Raw genomic sequence first — 17,067 nt, forward strand, 5'->3', positions numbered from 1 at the left:
CAGAGACTTTCAGAATATGGTCTGAATGTTAATTGTTTTAATGTTAATCTTAAATGTTTTAAGAACTTAGGACTTTTCATGACAATGAGACACATATGCTCCTGGCAGCACCAATCTACTTCAAGAGGATGATGGGCATCAAAGAGGCTTCTTATGGAGTTGGTTAGCCATTTGGGCAAGAAACTGCTCTTGCCTGGACTGCTTGATGAACTGGACATGCAGGAAATGACTGCTAAACTTGCCTAAAGGTGAGACGGTCCTTTGGAGTTCCTGCTTCATGAAAGAGGCGTCACGACATTCTGCAGGGCACAGAAGAAAGTGACTGACAAACTGCCAATATAGGCAGAACTGTCTTTGAAATTTCCTGCTTCATGGAAAAGTCTTCTGGATACTATGGGCCTGCAGGCTGAACATGGATGCCCCAAGGATACAGAAGTTTGGGTGACTGACCAGGCAGCGAGATGTCTCTGTCAATTCTAGAGTTTTGGAAGTTGTTTACAATGTACTTCCTGTTTACTTAGGTAATATTATATTTTTTCTGGAGTCTTTGATGGGGTTGAAGAGCAGATAGAAATAATATAGTTTTCCTTAGTTATGATAAAAGATAAAGTAGATATAAATATCGTAACTGTAATTATTGCTTAATACCTGTTTTGTTATATTTAACTTTACTATGTAAAAGATAAAGCCTTTTTTATTTAAACAGAAAAGGGGAGTTGATGTGGGATTCCCCTCTGTATGCTGTGAATTCCATTGGTGAATAAAGAAACTGCCTTGGCCTGTTGATGGGGCAGAACTTAGGTAGGCAGGGGGAAAACTAAACAGAATGCTGGGAGAAAAAAGGCAGAGTGAGAGGAGAAGCCATCTAGCCCTGCCAGAGACAGACCTTGGAACTTGGCCAGTAAGCCACAGCCTTGTGGCGATACACTGATTAATAGAAAGGGGTTAAATTAATATGTAAGAGTTAGTCAATAAGAAGCTAGAGCTAATGGGCCAAGCCGTGATTTAAACAATATAGTTTCTGTGTGATTATTTCAGGGCTGAGCAACTGGGAACACCACCACCTGTCCCTCTGCCTCCCGAGCACTGGGATTAAAGACGTGTGCCACCACCACCCAGTCGCAAATGCATTTCTTGAAGCCTAAATAGAATTTCTCAGCTCAAGAGTCTGGCATAATAAATGAAACAACTAAATATCTGCTCAATGAACCAAAAAAAAAAAATGGTTGAACAAATGAGCGAAAGAAAATTCCTCATTAGGGACCATCTTTTCATTGTCAGTGGAAAGTCCACAGCAATGTAGGAAGAGCCACAACTACAATAATACGTGTTTGTTCAGCATTAATTAAGGGGACGGGTGCCCCGCGACGACTTGTTTGGGTCATTCTTTTGAATTCAGAAAGGCTCAGAGAATCCAAAAATTCTCTCAATGCAGCAAGCATTGTTCCCATATGGCCAGAGGGTGGCACCAGAGGTCAGGACTTGGTCCAAGGTTTGTCCTTTTTCCAGAGAACAGGCTTATCAATGTCTGCCCCTGCAGGCCTGCCTGTGAGCAGGGGAACCAGCAACTGCTGGTGTGGGCACAGGGGGATGGAGGACGCGCCAGGGGAGAAAACAGAATGTGACACTTGCCTGTGGCGAGGAGAAGGCAATGACAGCAGGAGGACATCAGGAGACTGGGACGTCAGGATAAACTGGGCCTGCCTTAGAGCGTGGGGAACACAGGTGGAGGGTCACCATAGCAGAGGCAGGGTCACCACCCCTCTCGTTTGGTCATGGAGATTCCCCCGAAGGCTGGAGAGCTTGCAGTTTGAGTGAGAAAGTGACCTCAAGCTTTTATTGGTCCATTGCCCGAGACAACCAAGAGAACAGTTGTGGGAAAGAGAGTGGTCTCAGGAATCTAAGGAGGAAAACCTGACACAGGAGGCCCAAGAGGGCTGTCACCAGCACGGGGGGGAGGGGGGAGGTCTCCAGGTTGACGTCATTTTTGCGTGGTGTCCTCATTCCCTTACCAATCCTGCAAACTTTGTCTGTTACCCTGCACTGTTGTTTCAGATGCACCGGATACGCAGTGGTGAACATGGAACTTACACCATAGTGGGGAGGGGCTGGATAGGCAACTGCACAGATAAACTAACACCAAAAACCAAAAGGGGAAGAGAAAATCTGTGAAGAAGAAACCAAGGGAGGGGAAAGAGTGGGTAGCCAGGAAAAGGGATGCTCAGGGTAGTGTCCCCCAAAAGTGACTGAGTAGAAATCCACAAGCAGCAAGGCAGGGTATGGAACTCCAGACAGAGAGCAGTCAGGACTGAGGAAGGACAAGGCAGGTGGATCTCACTGGTGCCTGCAAGCAGCACCCTGGCTCTCCAATGTGAGGGCTGCCACTGGAAACCGGGGAGGCTGGACTGGCCACCCTGTTTGCATGGCCAACGGGCTAAAAGAGGAGGTTACAGAGGAACACCACTTAGCAGACCGCTGCCGCCATTCGAGACAGAAAATACAGGAAAGCGGGGAACGTGTGAGGAGGGTTGATGAGACTGGCCTGTGGCAATTAAGAGGCTGGGGAGTGGACAGTGACGTGGGTGTTCTCCTGAAGTCAAAGGACGGCAGTACCACTCACTCAAACAAAGAAGCATGTCACTGGATCACACTGTGAAGGCATGAGAGGGGGCGTTCTGCTTGGGTCCATGGAGAGACGGTGTAGACAGCACTGCATGTCTGTGGAGTTTGCTTCCTCGGCTTTATTCTGGTGAGTGGGCACAGCCCTTCTCCTCCTGCTGTATGGTGTGGTCCAGGACTGAATTATGCTGACTGGTTTTAGGAGAAGAGGCCAAGTGACGCAATAGGCAGAGGTAAAATCCCAACCCCAGAGCCATTTACAACTGATCAGGACATACCACAAGAGAAATCCAACCCAAACTCGTAAGCAAAGGACAGCTACCTGCCCATGCAGGTAGACAGGACACTGAAGTCACTCAACAAGCAAGAAGACAATGTGGTGACGTGGCCTTGACCTGGGTGTATAGACGGCTGTGTGATCCCATGTGGCACCACACCCTGGGACAGAGGTAGTAGTAGATACAAGACAAAAAGTAGGGGGTGTGATGAAGAGTGAACCTCGAGCCCAACAGGCCCAAATCACACGTACACTGAACCTGTAAAATAAAACGTCCAACGCTTTGCTTTCCTTGAGAGCAGGTGTGGGTGTTGTTTATCATCAGCAACAACAAGCACCAGAATAAAGGGACATGATATGGCTTTATACACCTACCTCCACTCAGTTGTATGGGACAGGGCAGTGACCAACCTCTTTGTCTAGAAATATACAGCATGAGGTTAAATGTCATGGTCACCTTAGCAGGACACTTCCTGCCTGGGAAATGGGCTCAATAAACAGGTGGACCCAGAGAAAATCCAGCCTCCTGCCACTCTGCCATTAAGTTGGGAAAAAAATGTTAATTAGACAGGGGAACTAGCCAGCATTAGACAGGTGAACTAGCCAGGCGAACCAACCCCGCAGCCTGCCTTATACTACACCTTGGAGAGTTCCCTTTTCCCATCCCAAGAAACCCAAGCAAAATGCAGTTTTGCTACAGTTTGGATTTGACCATCCTCCAAAGGCCAATGGGGTAAGACTTGGTCTGTGGCACTGCTGAGATGCAACGTAACCTTTAAGAGACGGGGCCTTATGGGAGGGATCCAGATCATTGTGGGCCTGCTCTGGAAGGGCGTATCAGGACCGTGGCCCCTTTGTTTCATATCAGGACCCTGGCCCCTTCGTTTGTTTCCCAGCCACCATGAGATGGACAATCCTCCACCTCCTGCTTTTACCACGACCTACTACTAGCTGGATGCAACAGAGGCCAAAACCATGGGCCATGTCAAATGGTCCCTTGATTTAAGTTAATTATCTCAAGAAGTTTGTCTCAACAACAAAAGCTAACCCAGAGACTTCAATCCAAGATACTTCACTCCTCCCCAATGATCTAGGCACCGCCATCAAAAGTAAACGTCATTCAGATGACAGCAGCAATGACAGAAACAATGGCTGCCGAGTACCCTAATCCCCTGTGGAAGGAGTCTGAGACTCCCACAAAGTGGCAGCTGAAAACCTTAATTCTGGAGTTCCCGGTGCCTATGACACAAGGTGCCATGCTACTAAGGGCACAGACACCAGGATACGACACAGACAGCAGGAAAGAACTCTCTGCAAGTGAACTTCCAGGCAATGGAAATCACAAGGCAGCAACAGTGTGAGTGTTGACCGAAGTGCCGCACACTAGACAGAGCCCGGATGCCACTTCCGCTTTCAGAAACTTGGTCAGCATGTGGGAAGTTTCCCACGTTCCTGTTAGAGGTAGCTGTCTCCTTCTGAAGGGTTTTTCTGTTCCTTGTCCATAGCGGAGGAAACCCAGGTTCTCAGAAGGGCTTCTGCGGGGCTACCTTTCTGAGAACTTTGGTTTCCTCCGCTATGAACCCTCGCTTCCCTCACTCAGCTGCAGATACAGAGGCTGAGGAGGTGACAGGCAACACACCGAATACAACAATAACCTATTATCTGAGTTCAGGGTCAGTCCTTTTTACCAAGCCACCCGTGGGCTGAGTGATAGTTTGAAGGAGAAATGTCCCCTACAGACTCAAGCATTTAGTTCCCAGTTGGTGGGCTATTTGGGGACGCTTGGGAGGTACGGCCTTGCTGGGGAAGTCTGTCATTGGGATCCCGCTTTAAGGTTTAATTATTTTGTTTATGGGTGTTTTGCCTGCATGTGTGTCTATATACCGTGTGCATGCAGTGCTTGCAGAAGCCAGAAGAGGGTGCTGGATCCCCCACAACTGCAGTGGTTACAGATGGTTGAGTCACCACGTAGGCACTAGAGATTGAACTGGAGTCCTCTGGAAGAGCAGCCAGTGCTCTTAGCCGCTGACCATCTTTCCAGCCAACCCAAACCTGGGCCTCCAAGTTTCAAAGCTATTCACCAGTCTCTGTTCACTCGCTTTGCTTCTGGCTTGCGGTTTAAGATGTGAGCCCTCAGCGTCTGCTCCGGCTGCCATATCTGCTGCCTCCTGCAGACGTCCACCGTCAACCACTCTTTTCCCTCTAGGACTCTAAGCCCATTAAACCCTTCCATCTATAATCTGCTTTGATCACGGTGTTTTAGCAGCGGTGAATTTGGGATGTGAGTCCTCCCTTTTTATCTGCTCTAAAGATGTTGTCAGTCCTTTCTGCTGCATGAAAGAAACAAGCTGGGCCAACACGCCCGTATTTGGGGTTCGAATACAGCTTGTTTTAAACTGAGGCACACGTAAAGTACAGAAATCTTCAGTGCACAACATTTAACCCACATATAAATGCATCAGCTCCGGGCAACCATCCTCATCTCTTACTGCTCATACTGTAGATTCGTTTTGCACATTCTTGAATTTGTAATAAAAACAAAGTGCCTACTGCAGAGCCTTGTGCCTACATTCTTGCATTCAGTATTGTTGAGATTAATCCACTGTGTGGCAAACAGCCCTTTGTTTTATTCTACCACTGTGTAATAATCTGCTGTATTCACATAGCATGCACTAGTTCATTCTTTCTTCTGCCGGGGTACATGGTGGTCATTTCCAGTCTCTAGCAATTATGAATTCATCGCTTCAGTGGGCATCCATACTTTTATTTCTCTTGGGTAGAAACCAGGAGTGAAAGGCTGGCAGGCATGTGGCCAGTCATAGCAGGATCTGCCATATAGACTTCAAGTAGGGCTTCAGATTATTTTGGTGTGGCAGCCTCATTTTTTCAAGTACAACCTGAAAGGTGGTCTTGGCTATGGTGTAGGCAGACTTCACTGCCCACCTGAGACAAGCACACTAACGTTAAAGCTCTGCTTACCTGCAAAAACAAATCATCCTTTCCAACCAGGGCTGGCATCATCCACTGTACCAAGAAGCCGTGTGCTGGGCTGGAGAGATAGATGGCTCAGAGGTTAGAAGCACCACTGCTCTCTTCCAGAGGACTCAGGTTCAATTCCCAGCACCCACATGGCTTGCAATCATCTGTAACTCCAGTTCCAGGAGATCTGACATCCTCTTCTGGACTGTGGGCACCAGGTGTGCACATATACTCATGTAGGCAGCATATACACACATAAAAGTTTAAAAAACGAAAATAATGGGTGTGCCTAGCATTTATGATTGCTACCCTGCCAGCATGTGATTGGTGTTGATCCTGAATGTTCTCTGTGTGTCTGTCTCTGTCTCTGTCTCTCTCTCTCTCTCTCTCTCTCTCTCTCTCTCTCTCTCTCTCTCTCTCTCTCTCTCTCTCACACACACACACACACACACACACACACACATACACACACACACCTAAAGGTCCCCAACAGGCAGTCACCAAATAAACATTTGATCTTCCTTCCCCCATGAAGTTCTTTACAACTCTAACACCTGGTAATTAATTACTTCCCTCCTGCTTTATGTCAGTGGCTGCTTTTGTGTTGTCATTGCAGCCAGTGGAGAAATCCAGGGACCATGGAAGTTAGCCAGAATTTCCCAACACAAGTTCATAGAATGAAAGGTGGCTTCCAACAAAGGAACCTGGGCTACAGAGAAGGCAGCCGGCAGTGACCAAAGGAGGGCCCCGTTACATTGTTTGAGTTCTGTTACGAAAAACATCTAATACATATTGTTAGTTTAAAGCCTGACTTAGACTCACTGCCCTGTGGCCAGCAGTGAACTCATCAGACCCCAGCATGGAGCCACAAGCCGGGTATTCCCTCCGTAGAATTCACCTGCATTGAATACGGCCTGTCGTCCAACCAAGCTTCCAGAAGGGCAAGTGGTCAGAACCAGGCCCATCCTAAGGAAGTGGGCACTGGGCAGGGAGAAGTGCATATTCAGGGGGAACTCAAGGAACAGGCAGGAACAGAAGGTGTAAAAGGGCATCTCCTCAACAAACCTGAACACCGTCCCTTTTAGGAGCACAGCCACGATACTTGCCCTAACAGTCAGCAGAGACAGATTAAACAAATGTGCACACAGAGGCTCTGAACCGAGGAGAGAGGCTGGGAACACGGGAAGGGTCACTTCTTTTATTATCCCAAAATGCAAAGTATTGAAGGCACTTGCAATAACATGGAGGGGGAGGGGAAGGGGAGGAGCAGGAAGCCAAATCCACCTGGTCATTACCCAGCCTGGAGAAAAAGAAAAGCTACAGGGCCAGGTCTGAAGCCAGCCCACTGTCCACTACAAAAGATAAAATTTCATTCTGGAGACAATTAGGCAATTACGAGTACATGAGCAAGGGAAAGGACTAGCGGTCACGAGTTAGTGGTTCTTTAAGGAACACATTTGGCTGTGAGGACACCCTCAGGGCCCCTGCTGAAAGAGGTCTCGGTACATCTCGATGAGACGAGCGGCCTCGCGCTGGCCAGAGAGCAGAGCACCATGGGTGGTGGAGTAGTACTTGCGGTGCGTGGCCTCACCGGAGAACAGCACCTGCATGGGCTAAGTGGGAGGAAGTGGAAGTGAGGGTGGAGAAGCAGCAGAGGCAATGGGCTCCCTGGCTGCCCTGGAACCCCTATTCTTACAAGGCAGACACGAGTAAGCAGGATGTAGGTATCTTCCACAGGATGAAGACTCACCCACCCACCTCGCCACCTTCCCAATCCTTCCCCATACACCCATCCTCAGTTCCTTCTGTCCTAAGGCTGTGAGAAGTCCTGGCTGTACAGTCCCAAAGGCTCCATTTTCCTCTTAAGAATAGCCCTCCTAAGCCTTTATTTTCTTATCAGTCTAACAGATTTATACCACCTACTTCTGAGGCCGGCTGTAAAGATTAAACTATGGTGTAAGCACTTAGAATCTGGAAGAGTGTAAACAGCAAAGTCAGGTGGTGATTTAACAAACCTTCATGGAGCCCCTACTAGGGTCCAGGGACTGTTCTGGGCACTTGGATGAGAAAAGGTGACCAGGCTGCTGCTTTGTGGAGCTTCCATGCTGGTGGGGAAGCCAGACACGAAACCCAGTTACTAAACAGTGTCGTATGTGATGATAGGTGTTTGGTGAGGTGCTAAAAGCCCAGAAAAGAAGTTCAATGTCTGGGAGACCCCCACAAAGCCTCCTGGAGGACTGGACCTTGGCACTGCTTTTCAAAGGATGCTGGGTGAGCAATCAGGCAAAAGGAAGTCAGCCAGAGGGAAAAGTCACCACACGGAAGACAGTGAGTTCTCTGGATTAGCCCAGGCTCAGTCTTAAGAAAGCAGGTGTCCCAGTGAGTCCAAGGACGGTTCGGCTTCTTGCACACCATACTCGAATGTGAACTTCTCTAAGAATGCAGTGCTGAATCCTCCAAGTCTAGACCAAGAGCATGCACCCCTAACGAGCTCCCAGGTGAGCTGTTCCCACCAATAACGAGCTCGGGGGGGGGGGGGGCTGTTAAATGGAAAGACGGATGGGCTGTGGCCAAGCACACGCTGCCCACTCCCACGCTCACCCACCTTCTCTTCTCTCCTTAGTTAAGCCCTGGTTCTTCTGGTTAATGTTTCCTTGTTTTGAGACATAGTCTCAAAACATATAGCCTGGTTGGCCTGAACTCCTACCTGCCTCTACCTCCTGGGTGCTGGGATTAAGGGCGTGCACCACCACTCCCAGCTCAAGTCCTAATTCTTAACTGGTTCCAAAGTCATTCAAAATAAAGACGACATGGCTCAGCCTCTCTGTCAGCAATGTGTAATCATGTAACTAAATTCTAGTCAGTAAGCTTCAGAAGGACTGCTGTCTCAGCTCCAAGAAGTCCCCTTTCTGGTCCGTGGACTTTTCTTCCTGCTATCAGTCGAAGACATAAGAGCCATTGTTCTTGCAGCCCCCTTAGACCAAGGTGACTGACCATGGCAGCCAGGTGCTCACGATGTTTGGTCCTCCCACTAGCATGCAGATTGTTGTTCATTATTTCTGCTTTGCTTTGTTTCCGTCCACAACCAGGGGTCTCCTTTGTAGGACAAGGCCCTCTCTGAGAACAGCTAGACAGACACACCTTAGCTGACAGAAATCGCCATCGGTGACTCCAAAGAATTGCTTTAAATATAAGTGCAGCACTTTAACATTTAATGTATGTGCACACTTAGTGAACAGAATTTACTATTGGGAACATATCTCTCTCAGTTTTTAACAGTGCATGGATGCGTGCGTGTGTGTGCATGCACACACACCATGTTAAAATGGAAATCAGGACAACCTGCAAGAAACAGTTCTCTCCTCCATCTTTTCCATGAGTCCTGGGACTGAACTCAAGTCAGCCACCCACCAAGCCATCTTTCTGGCCTCAGATTGATGAGGCACAGAGTTGGCCCAATTTGGGGGGAGGGCAGTATTCTTAAGTTTTACTTCCCTCTATGTTATCTCAGACTCGCCTCGAGCTATGTAGCCAAAAATAGCTTCAAATCTCTGATCCTCCCTCTCTACTTCTCCAGTGCTATAGAATTATGGGTATGCACCACTACGCAGGGTTTCAGAGGTGCCAGGGATAGTACCTAGGGTTTCAGACACGCCAGGCAAGTATTCTACCAGTTAAGCTACAACCCCAATTTTGTCCTCTAAAACATAGTAAGGAAATATTGCACTGCTGTCAACAGACCATTTGTGCTACATAACCCAGTGTGGGAACCATTCGGCACATGAGGCTGTTGAATTTAAAATATAGGTATTACAACCAAAGGAACCAAAACTTTAATTTATTAATTTAAATTCTACTTAATTAATTCAATCTAACTGTGTGCTTACTGTCTAGCACAGCAAGCAACGATTTATGCTTCAGAAGCTCAGAAAATATTAATTTTCTATATGATTCTACTTTTTTCTTCCAGATGTTAAGTGTCTGATAACTCATTTTGTCTTTCACTATGGGAGTCACCCCCACCGCTCTTCACCATGGCACCCTTACACGACCCCAAGCCTTCTCCCCGGGACTAGACACATGCAAAATACCCCTTACAAGGCCTGTCCTCACCATTCACAGCCCACTCACCGCTGTCTTGGAGCTCTCTGTGTAGGGTAAGGGCTTGGCCAACTTCTCCACATCTGCCCCACTGGAGCCCACCTGTGTGTATGAATAGGAACCTCGGAAGTATGGGTTGCTGCCCCAGGCTGAGCGCAGGATTCGTCGAGGTTTTGGTATATTGGGGTTCCCTGTTGGGAAGTCAGAAGAGCCAAGACAAGGGAGCATAAGAAATGACTACCTAAGGAAGGTACTCCAAGACAGACAGTCTACCTCCCTCCTGGGCTCCAGAAGGTTCAGGCAGCCAGGAGGTAGGCATAAAAGATTGTGAAAAATGAGGGGGACCGGGCTCAAACTGTATTCCCAACTCATTACTTCCTGGTGACCCCCAGAAAACAAACACTACTCATCTCAAGGCCTTGGTCTTCCTACTTTAAAGAATTTGGGGGGTAGGGAGGTGCCTCCGTGGTATATCTCATGGTTAGCACTCAGGAGGCTCCAGGATTGATTCCCAGCAGCATTTAGATCAATTTCAGATACTCATGTTTTCCTTTCTTCCTAATATCATGGGCTCCTGGGAAGTTCTCCTGCAGGCGCGGGCAGGAAATAACCAACTAAAACAACCAAAGACGCTGGGTATGACAGCCTTTGACTGTGGTTCCAGCACTCAGGAGGCCAAGACAAGACGATCTTGAATTCAAAGCCCAGTCAGCTATAGCCCAATGAGTTCTAGGCTAGCACGGGTTATACAATAGCCAGGCTGGGCGTTACAAGAAGAAAAAAAGAAAAAGAAAAAAACCCTGTCTCAAAAAAAAAAAAAACACTCTATCAGAGAAAAACAAATCTACCTCTGAACAAGATGTTATGCAACAGGAAATAGCCATCTCATGGTGATGGCGAACCTAGGGGTTGAGAAAGCAGCCAGACCCCAGGGAGCAGCATGGACACAGGACCCACCTGTGAACTGTCGCAACATCTCTGTGCAGATCTCAGCCACGGCCTCGTCATCGCACTTCTCCATGACGAGAGCCTCTTCCCCACAGATCCAGCCACTCAGCACGTGGCCATAGCGCTCTGGTGGGTACAGGACATCGAAGCCACAGATCTTGCGGTACCACAGCTCAGGTGGGTAGGTGAGGGTACAGCTCTCTGCCTCATCCTCCCACACAAACTGCAGGCTGTTGCACTCAGGGCCCCAGAAGGGCTCCTCGAATTCAAGGAAGATCTTGTCAGTGGTACCGATGCCCAGGCGGTGGATGGCGGCCACCTTCTCCGTGGGCAGACACGGCCTAAAGAAACTGGTGTACTGCCGCTTGAGCACGCCCAGTGAAACCGTCACAATCACATGGTCCGCTGGGATGACCTCGCAATCCTCGCACTCCACGACCACCGGCCACTGATCATCCTCGTCCCACCTCCCCTGCTGGGGACTCTCTCCACTCTGGCTACCCTCCCCAGTGTCGTGATTGTGGTCACCCTCACCACAGGGCTGGATCTCAGGACCCCGGGGGTGAGCTGAAGCCTGGTCCCAGTGGATGCAGCGGACAGGTTTCCCCAGCTGAATGACATGTGGGGGAATCCCCTCAGCCAGCAGCTCCACAACTCGCATGAAGCCCGAGGGGATGATGTGATGGGCGCCAGGGATCTCTGTCCATTCTCCGAAGGCGCTCAGGGACACCTCGTCTATGCTGTGAGAACTGCTCTCACAGCTTTCTACCTGTGGAAAGACCCAGAGAGAAGCCAGGTAATGGCAGGGCTAGGCCAGAGAACGAGAGCTCTGAGTGGCACAGCTCAGACTCCCCCAGAACTGATCATTATCACTCTGGCATCTATACTCCGCAGCAAAGATACCTTCAGGTACTGCTGGATCATGGCGAGCTTCAGGCGCTTGGTGGCCTCTGTGTCGTCAGGGTCATCCCTGATGCGATTGCGCACCTTCTCCCGGGTGAACACCCCGACGCTGTTCTGACTCTCAGCATTGACTGGTTTACCATGCCGGAAGAACTCCTGGGTCAAGTTATAGACCTGCCAGAGAGAGCCCTGGAGACTGAGCACTCTGACCAACCTCCACAGCAAACAGGGCCCAACTAGAGAGCCACCTGCTCCCAGGTGTTCCTGGTGCAACTGTGGCTTCGGCATGAAACTGAGCAGGGCACCTGCCCAAGTCAGCCAGCTCCTCACCTCCAGGCCTAAGAGAAGTGCAATGGACCCATAGCTTTCTTAGGGACCCTTACTAGAACAAACTGCAAACATCTGGGACCTGTAGAACCTAGAAGAAGGAGCTGCCTCTTCATGGGCTGTGTGCATGTCTGCAAGGGCCCCACATTACCCTGGAGAATTTGATCTGCACACGTTACCTTTTCCAAGAACCAAGTGTAGGAAACTCACCCCCTGCAGATACCCCCTTGCACCACTCAGATCTGTAAGAATCACTTCATTTGGCCTGATGTACACGAAGTTAGAGGGAAGAGAGCAGCACAGAAGGGAGCATCTCTGGAGGCTCCAGCTATCCAAGAGACAGAAACCACCTGGCAACCATTTCTCAGCCAAAACACCAACCCACTCCTTATCCACGGTAACCATCAGTCCCTTGAAACAGGGTCCTTCTGCCTCCCCTAAAAGCCTGTCCCATAATCCCCCCATCTTCCACAAACACTGAACAAGTCTACTCCTAGAGAGGCCCCAACATTCACTCAGCATGCATGTGTGGGCTCCACACCCCAGATGTGTTAAGGAAAAGGAAGTCCTCGGCCCTGCCCATACTCCAGCTGATGAGACACTCTAAGGGGATTTCTACATAGCACTGATAACAAGGAACCCACGAGTGCTAAGGTCAACGCAGGCAACCCCGACTCATTAGGGGACACAGCACTGGCCATGAGACATGAGAGTGCTACAGGCAGAGGGATCTGCACACTCAAAGACGGAGGTGAGGCCGTCAAGAAACCTGAAAAGGGTCGTGGGGTGAAGAGGCAACAGGGAGAAGAGTGTGAGAAATAAATGGCCCTGGAGAGGGAGGCAGGCGCCAAGGCAGAAAAGCCTAGACACCACGCCAAGCCCTGGATCCCTGAAGCGCTGTGAGGAGCACTGTGAGGAGGTGGGCAGCAGGATCCCCACCTGCTGCTGTCATTTCCTGGGGCTATAGCAAATACGAGCTTCTCAGCTGTGACCCCCTCATGGCCAGGCTAACTAGTGGTTAGCTCCCTCCTTAAAGAGCATCTGGATTTGGCCAGAATGCATTCACGGGAGAGAGGTCTGCTCCGCACTGCAGCCCCAACACAAGCTGTGGGGCCACAGCAGGGTTCCCTCCAGCCAGCACTGTTCACGGGAGAAAACCTCCACACAAGACAGGCACATAAAGATGCCCCTGCAGCACAAATAGCAGGGAAGACTATGGGTGAAACTGTGCGACTTGTCCTGCCTCCAATCCCAAGATGCCAGATGGCCAGCAGCAGCTGGAGTCTCTGCAAACTCCTCCTACAGGATTACTACCAAGAACTTGAGCTGGGGACTCTCCTTCTCCTCCCTCCGTTTTCCCCTAACAGATAAGCAACATGGTAACTAATATTCAGCTCATGGTCACCAGAGACCACAAAGTCCAGCTCAGAAGTAGCAAATGTCACCATCACTAACTAGGGTATAGGTCTGTTATGTGGGTAGAGTATCCTCCCACACATAAAAGGAGGGTACGGGACGGGGCAGGCCTTGGACCACCACACCAATACTTAAGTGCTTTTCATTGGGATTACAATCCCTGTAACACTGGGTACTAGGTACATTTTACAGATGAGAAAACTGGGGGTCTGAGAGGCCCTATAACTTAAGGGTTCAATATTCTACAGCTAAGGCTAGGGATACAGCTCAGTGGGACAGCACTTGCAATGGGGCCTATCACAGGCAAGACCCTGGGCTCGATCCTGAGCACTGAGAAAGGAAAAAACAAAAACAGAGACGGCTCAGTGAGTAAAGAGCTTAAGCATGAGGAGCCAAGTTGGAATCCCCAGCATGCATCCATCCCTGAGAGGTCAGAGCCAGGCAGATCCTGGGGGTTTCACCTGCCAGCTGTTCCAGCTGAAACCGTGAGTTTCACATTCACTGAGAGACTCTGTCTCAAAATGTAAGGTAGAGAGCAATAGAGGAAGACACCCAACAACGCTGACTCTGACCTGTGTGCGTCTAAGTGTACACACATGAACAGCCCTTCAGAGTCATTGTTGCTAGTAAAGCCACCCTCCAGGCACGGTTCACAGGCTTTGTTCAGAAAGGTTGTCACCACTAACTAAAAGCCACACAAGGAAATCCTGACCTCTCCCTCTTCCTTCAGTCCCTAAGCAGCACGGCAGTTTGACAACCACCGTATCCATTTTATTTTCCACAGCTGCCACTCTTGGTGTTCAGAAGTGAAACTGACCAACAGGAAGCAGAACAAGTCAGGACCACTGAGAGTCATTCTCAGAAGGTATCCACATTGCCAGGCATGGTGGCACACATCTGTAACTCCAGTACTTGGTATCCACATAGCCAGGCATGGTGGCACACATCTGTAACTCCAGTACCCGAAAGGTGGGGGGAAAAAGAATCAGAACTCTAAGGCCAGCCTTGGCTATATAGCAAGTTTAAGGCCAGGCTGAGCTATATGGGATCTATTTTTAAAAATAAAAATAAAAAAATAAAAGCATAAGCATTCATGCTTAAAGCACTTACAATAGCCAAGAACCAGTATGTAGGCCAGCGAAGGCCACTTTGAAGCATCCAGGTTACTACCTGATCATTGGTAGTCTACACTGTGTGAGTGAAAAGAAACCACGGAGCTGCACTTGGGTCACTGTTGGTGCACACACACACACAACAGAGCGTGCACATCCTCCATGGGCCAGGGGCCTCTACACTTGTTGGTGCACACACACACAAAGCAGAGCGTGCACATCCTCCATGGGCCAGGGGCCTCTACACTTGTTGGTGCACACACACACACACAACAGAGCATGCACATCCTCCATGGGCCAGGGGCCTCTACACTTGTTGGTGCACACACACACAAAACAGAGCGTGCACATCCTCCATGGGCCAGGGGCCTCTACACTTGTTGGTGCACACACACACAAAACAGAGCGTGCACATCCTCCATGGGCCAGGGGCCTCTACACTTGTTGGTGCGCACACACACACAAAACAGAGCGTGCACATCCTCCATGGGCCAGGGGCCTCTACACTTGTTGGTGCACACACACACAAAACAGAGCGTGCACATCCTCCATGGGCCAGGGGCCTCCATAAGCAAGAGATTGACAAGTGTTCAGTAAGTGCTTAGTGGTCCATGTGCTAACCTGGACTGGGCCATGACATGACAATAAGAAAGTCAGACCTGTACTTCACCTCATTCGTCCAGTGCAACTTATAGCACTACTGAGAGATACTAAGAATATTGCCACTTTTCTAAAGCATGATGCTTCAATGGTGTGCAGTACTGCTACTTCTAATATTGGACTGCGATACTAACCAATGAAATAAGAATAATAAATACTCCGAGGATGGATTCTCAATATAGCAACCATTAGATACTGTAGCAATTGGGAATTTAATATCAGTTCCTGCATAGTCTCACTAGCTACATTTGAACTACTTGAGAGCCACAAGAACAGAAACTACCACACTGGAAAGTGCGGGCCCATCCACACATTTCCATCAGTGCAAAGAGTTCTCCTGCACAATGCTGGCTACACAGAATTTCAAAAATATTATTACAATACTAATTGATATACTAATAGATATGTTATCTGAATTAAAATAATAACCATCAGGGAATTGAGATCAATGCACAAAAATTAGTTCTATTGCTATATATGAGGAACAACTAAGATATGCTTTTAAAAAAATGTTGAGTGTCCATAAAAAAAAAAACCATAGTGTCCACTGTCACAACCAAACACCTAGCGAAGTCTAGCAGATGACACTTAAGGCTTTTTTGAGACAATCTATCAGCATCTTGCCTACCCCAGCACTTTTTTGTCATATCCCCAAACTGTCCTGGCATTCCCCTTACCTCGTTGTATAAATCGCTGAATTCCTCAACCACGTCCTTGGGGATCCGGCGGCCACGGTTGGTAAGGTAGCAGGCCACGCCATTCTTGGAGTAGAGGCTGATGCGGCCCACGCTGCGCTCCCCATCTGTTGTCTCTTCCAAAAGGCCGTTAGCTTCTGCTAGATGGTAGATAGGATTCCCATGGGACCCATGGATCCAGGTGGCTCCCAGTTCAAAGGTGGCGTGTCCTGGGTGACAATAACAGGACCCTTAGAGCGGTAGAGGTTTCTCCAGAGAAGGACAGGACTGCTTCCCTTCCTCCCATAAGAGGACCCCCACCCACAAATACTCAACAGGGCAGGAAAGGACTTGGGAGCTTGCTCTGACAAACAGATAAAGCCTACATACCGAGGACCATCACCTGACGTCAGATGAGGTGACCAGCAGGGAGCAGTCCTGCCCGCAGTGACCCTTGGATGTGTCCACTATCACCTCATGCCATCAGTCAGACATTTCTCCTTCTAGTCACCTCCCAAAACAATACTACACCCCAGATCCCTGACTCCTGCACATTCAAGAGGACTACTGAGGGTATCCACCAGTATGAGTCTAGCTCCTTAATACCCCATGGCTCTGAAGTCCGACCCCTTCTCTCAGACAGAAGATTCCACCCCCCCCTTCTAAAACTTCTAGGACAGAAAAGAGAGGACAACTCCAATTCAGAGCATTTTCCCCAAGGGTGAGGAATACAAACCAGATCTCCAGAGAATGTTAAGCCCTGAAATCCTCTCACAGGGTGGAGAAGGAGGAAGGCAGACTCTGAGATTCTGTTGAGGAGGGTTGAGGAGCAACTTGGATCCAAGATGTAAGAGCCCTAGGAATCCATCCTCCCTCCTCACCCCCAGTCAAACCAGCAGGTCTGAGGTGGCTGCCTCAGTCCTGAGCCTCAGTTTTTCTTCAGATATTACAAAGTTCTGAAGCAGTTTTCCTGCCTAGCTTCCAGAGAGGTTAACATGGTCCTAAGAGCACAGAGAAACAATTGGTGGTGTTTGCTTTTGCAGGCCAGGCT

General features: G+C 49.1%; 1 protein-coding gene across 3 annotated transcripts in view; it reads right to left on the reverse strand.

Annotated features, from left to right (window-relative positions):
- Nucleotides 1-7,059: 7,059 nt before the first annotated feature.
- Nucleotides 7,060-17,067, reverse strand: part of Smox (spermine oxidase) — a 34,029-nt gene continuing 24,021 nt past the window's right edge. Inside the window, exons 3-8 of one of the 3 annotated variants that reach the window (XM_038330427.1) lie at nucleotides 16,020-16,246; nucleotides 11,828-12,001; nucleotides 10,934-11,693; nucleotides 10,007-10,167; nucleotides 7,891-7,980; nucleotides 7,060-7,488 (exon numbers count right to left, since the gene is read on the reverse strand). In XM_038330427.1, coding sequence (XP_038186355.1) covers nucleotides 7,351-7,488; nucleotides 7,891-7,980; nucleotides 10,007-10,167; nucleotides 10,934-11,693; nucleotides 11,828-12,001; nucleotides 16,020-16,246 — 1,550 coding nt within the window. In that variant the 3' untranslated portion in view covers nucleotides 7,060-7,350. The remainder of the gene's footprint in view (nucleotides 7,489-7,890; nucleotides 7,981-10,006; nucleotides 10,168-10,933; nucleotides 11,694-11,827; nucleotides 12,002-16,019; nucleotides 16,247-17,067) is intronic. The other 2 variants (XM_038330429.1, XM_038330428.1) reach the window with 2 other exon arrangements.

The sequence above is a fragment of the Arvicola amphibius genome, chromosome 5 (genome assembly GCF_903992535.2).
Source record: "Arvicola amphibius chromosome 5, mArvAmp1.2, whole genome shotgun sequence".
In the NCBI taxonomy this organism is placed as follows: Eukaryota; Metazoa; Chordata; class Mammalia; order Rodentia; family Cricetidae; genus Arvicola; species Arvicola amphibius.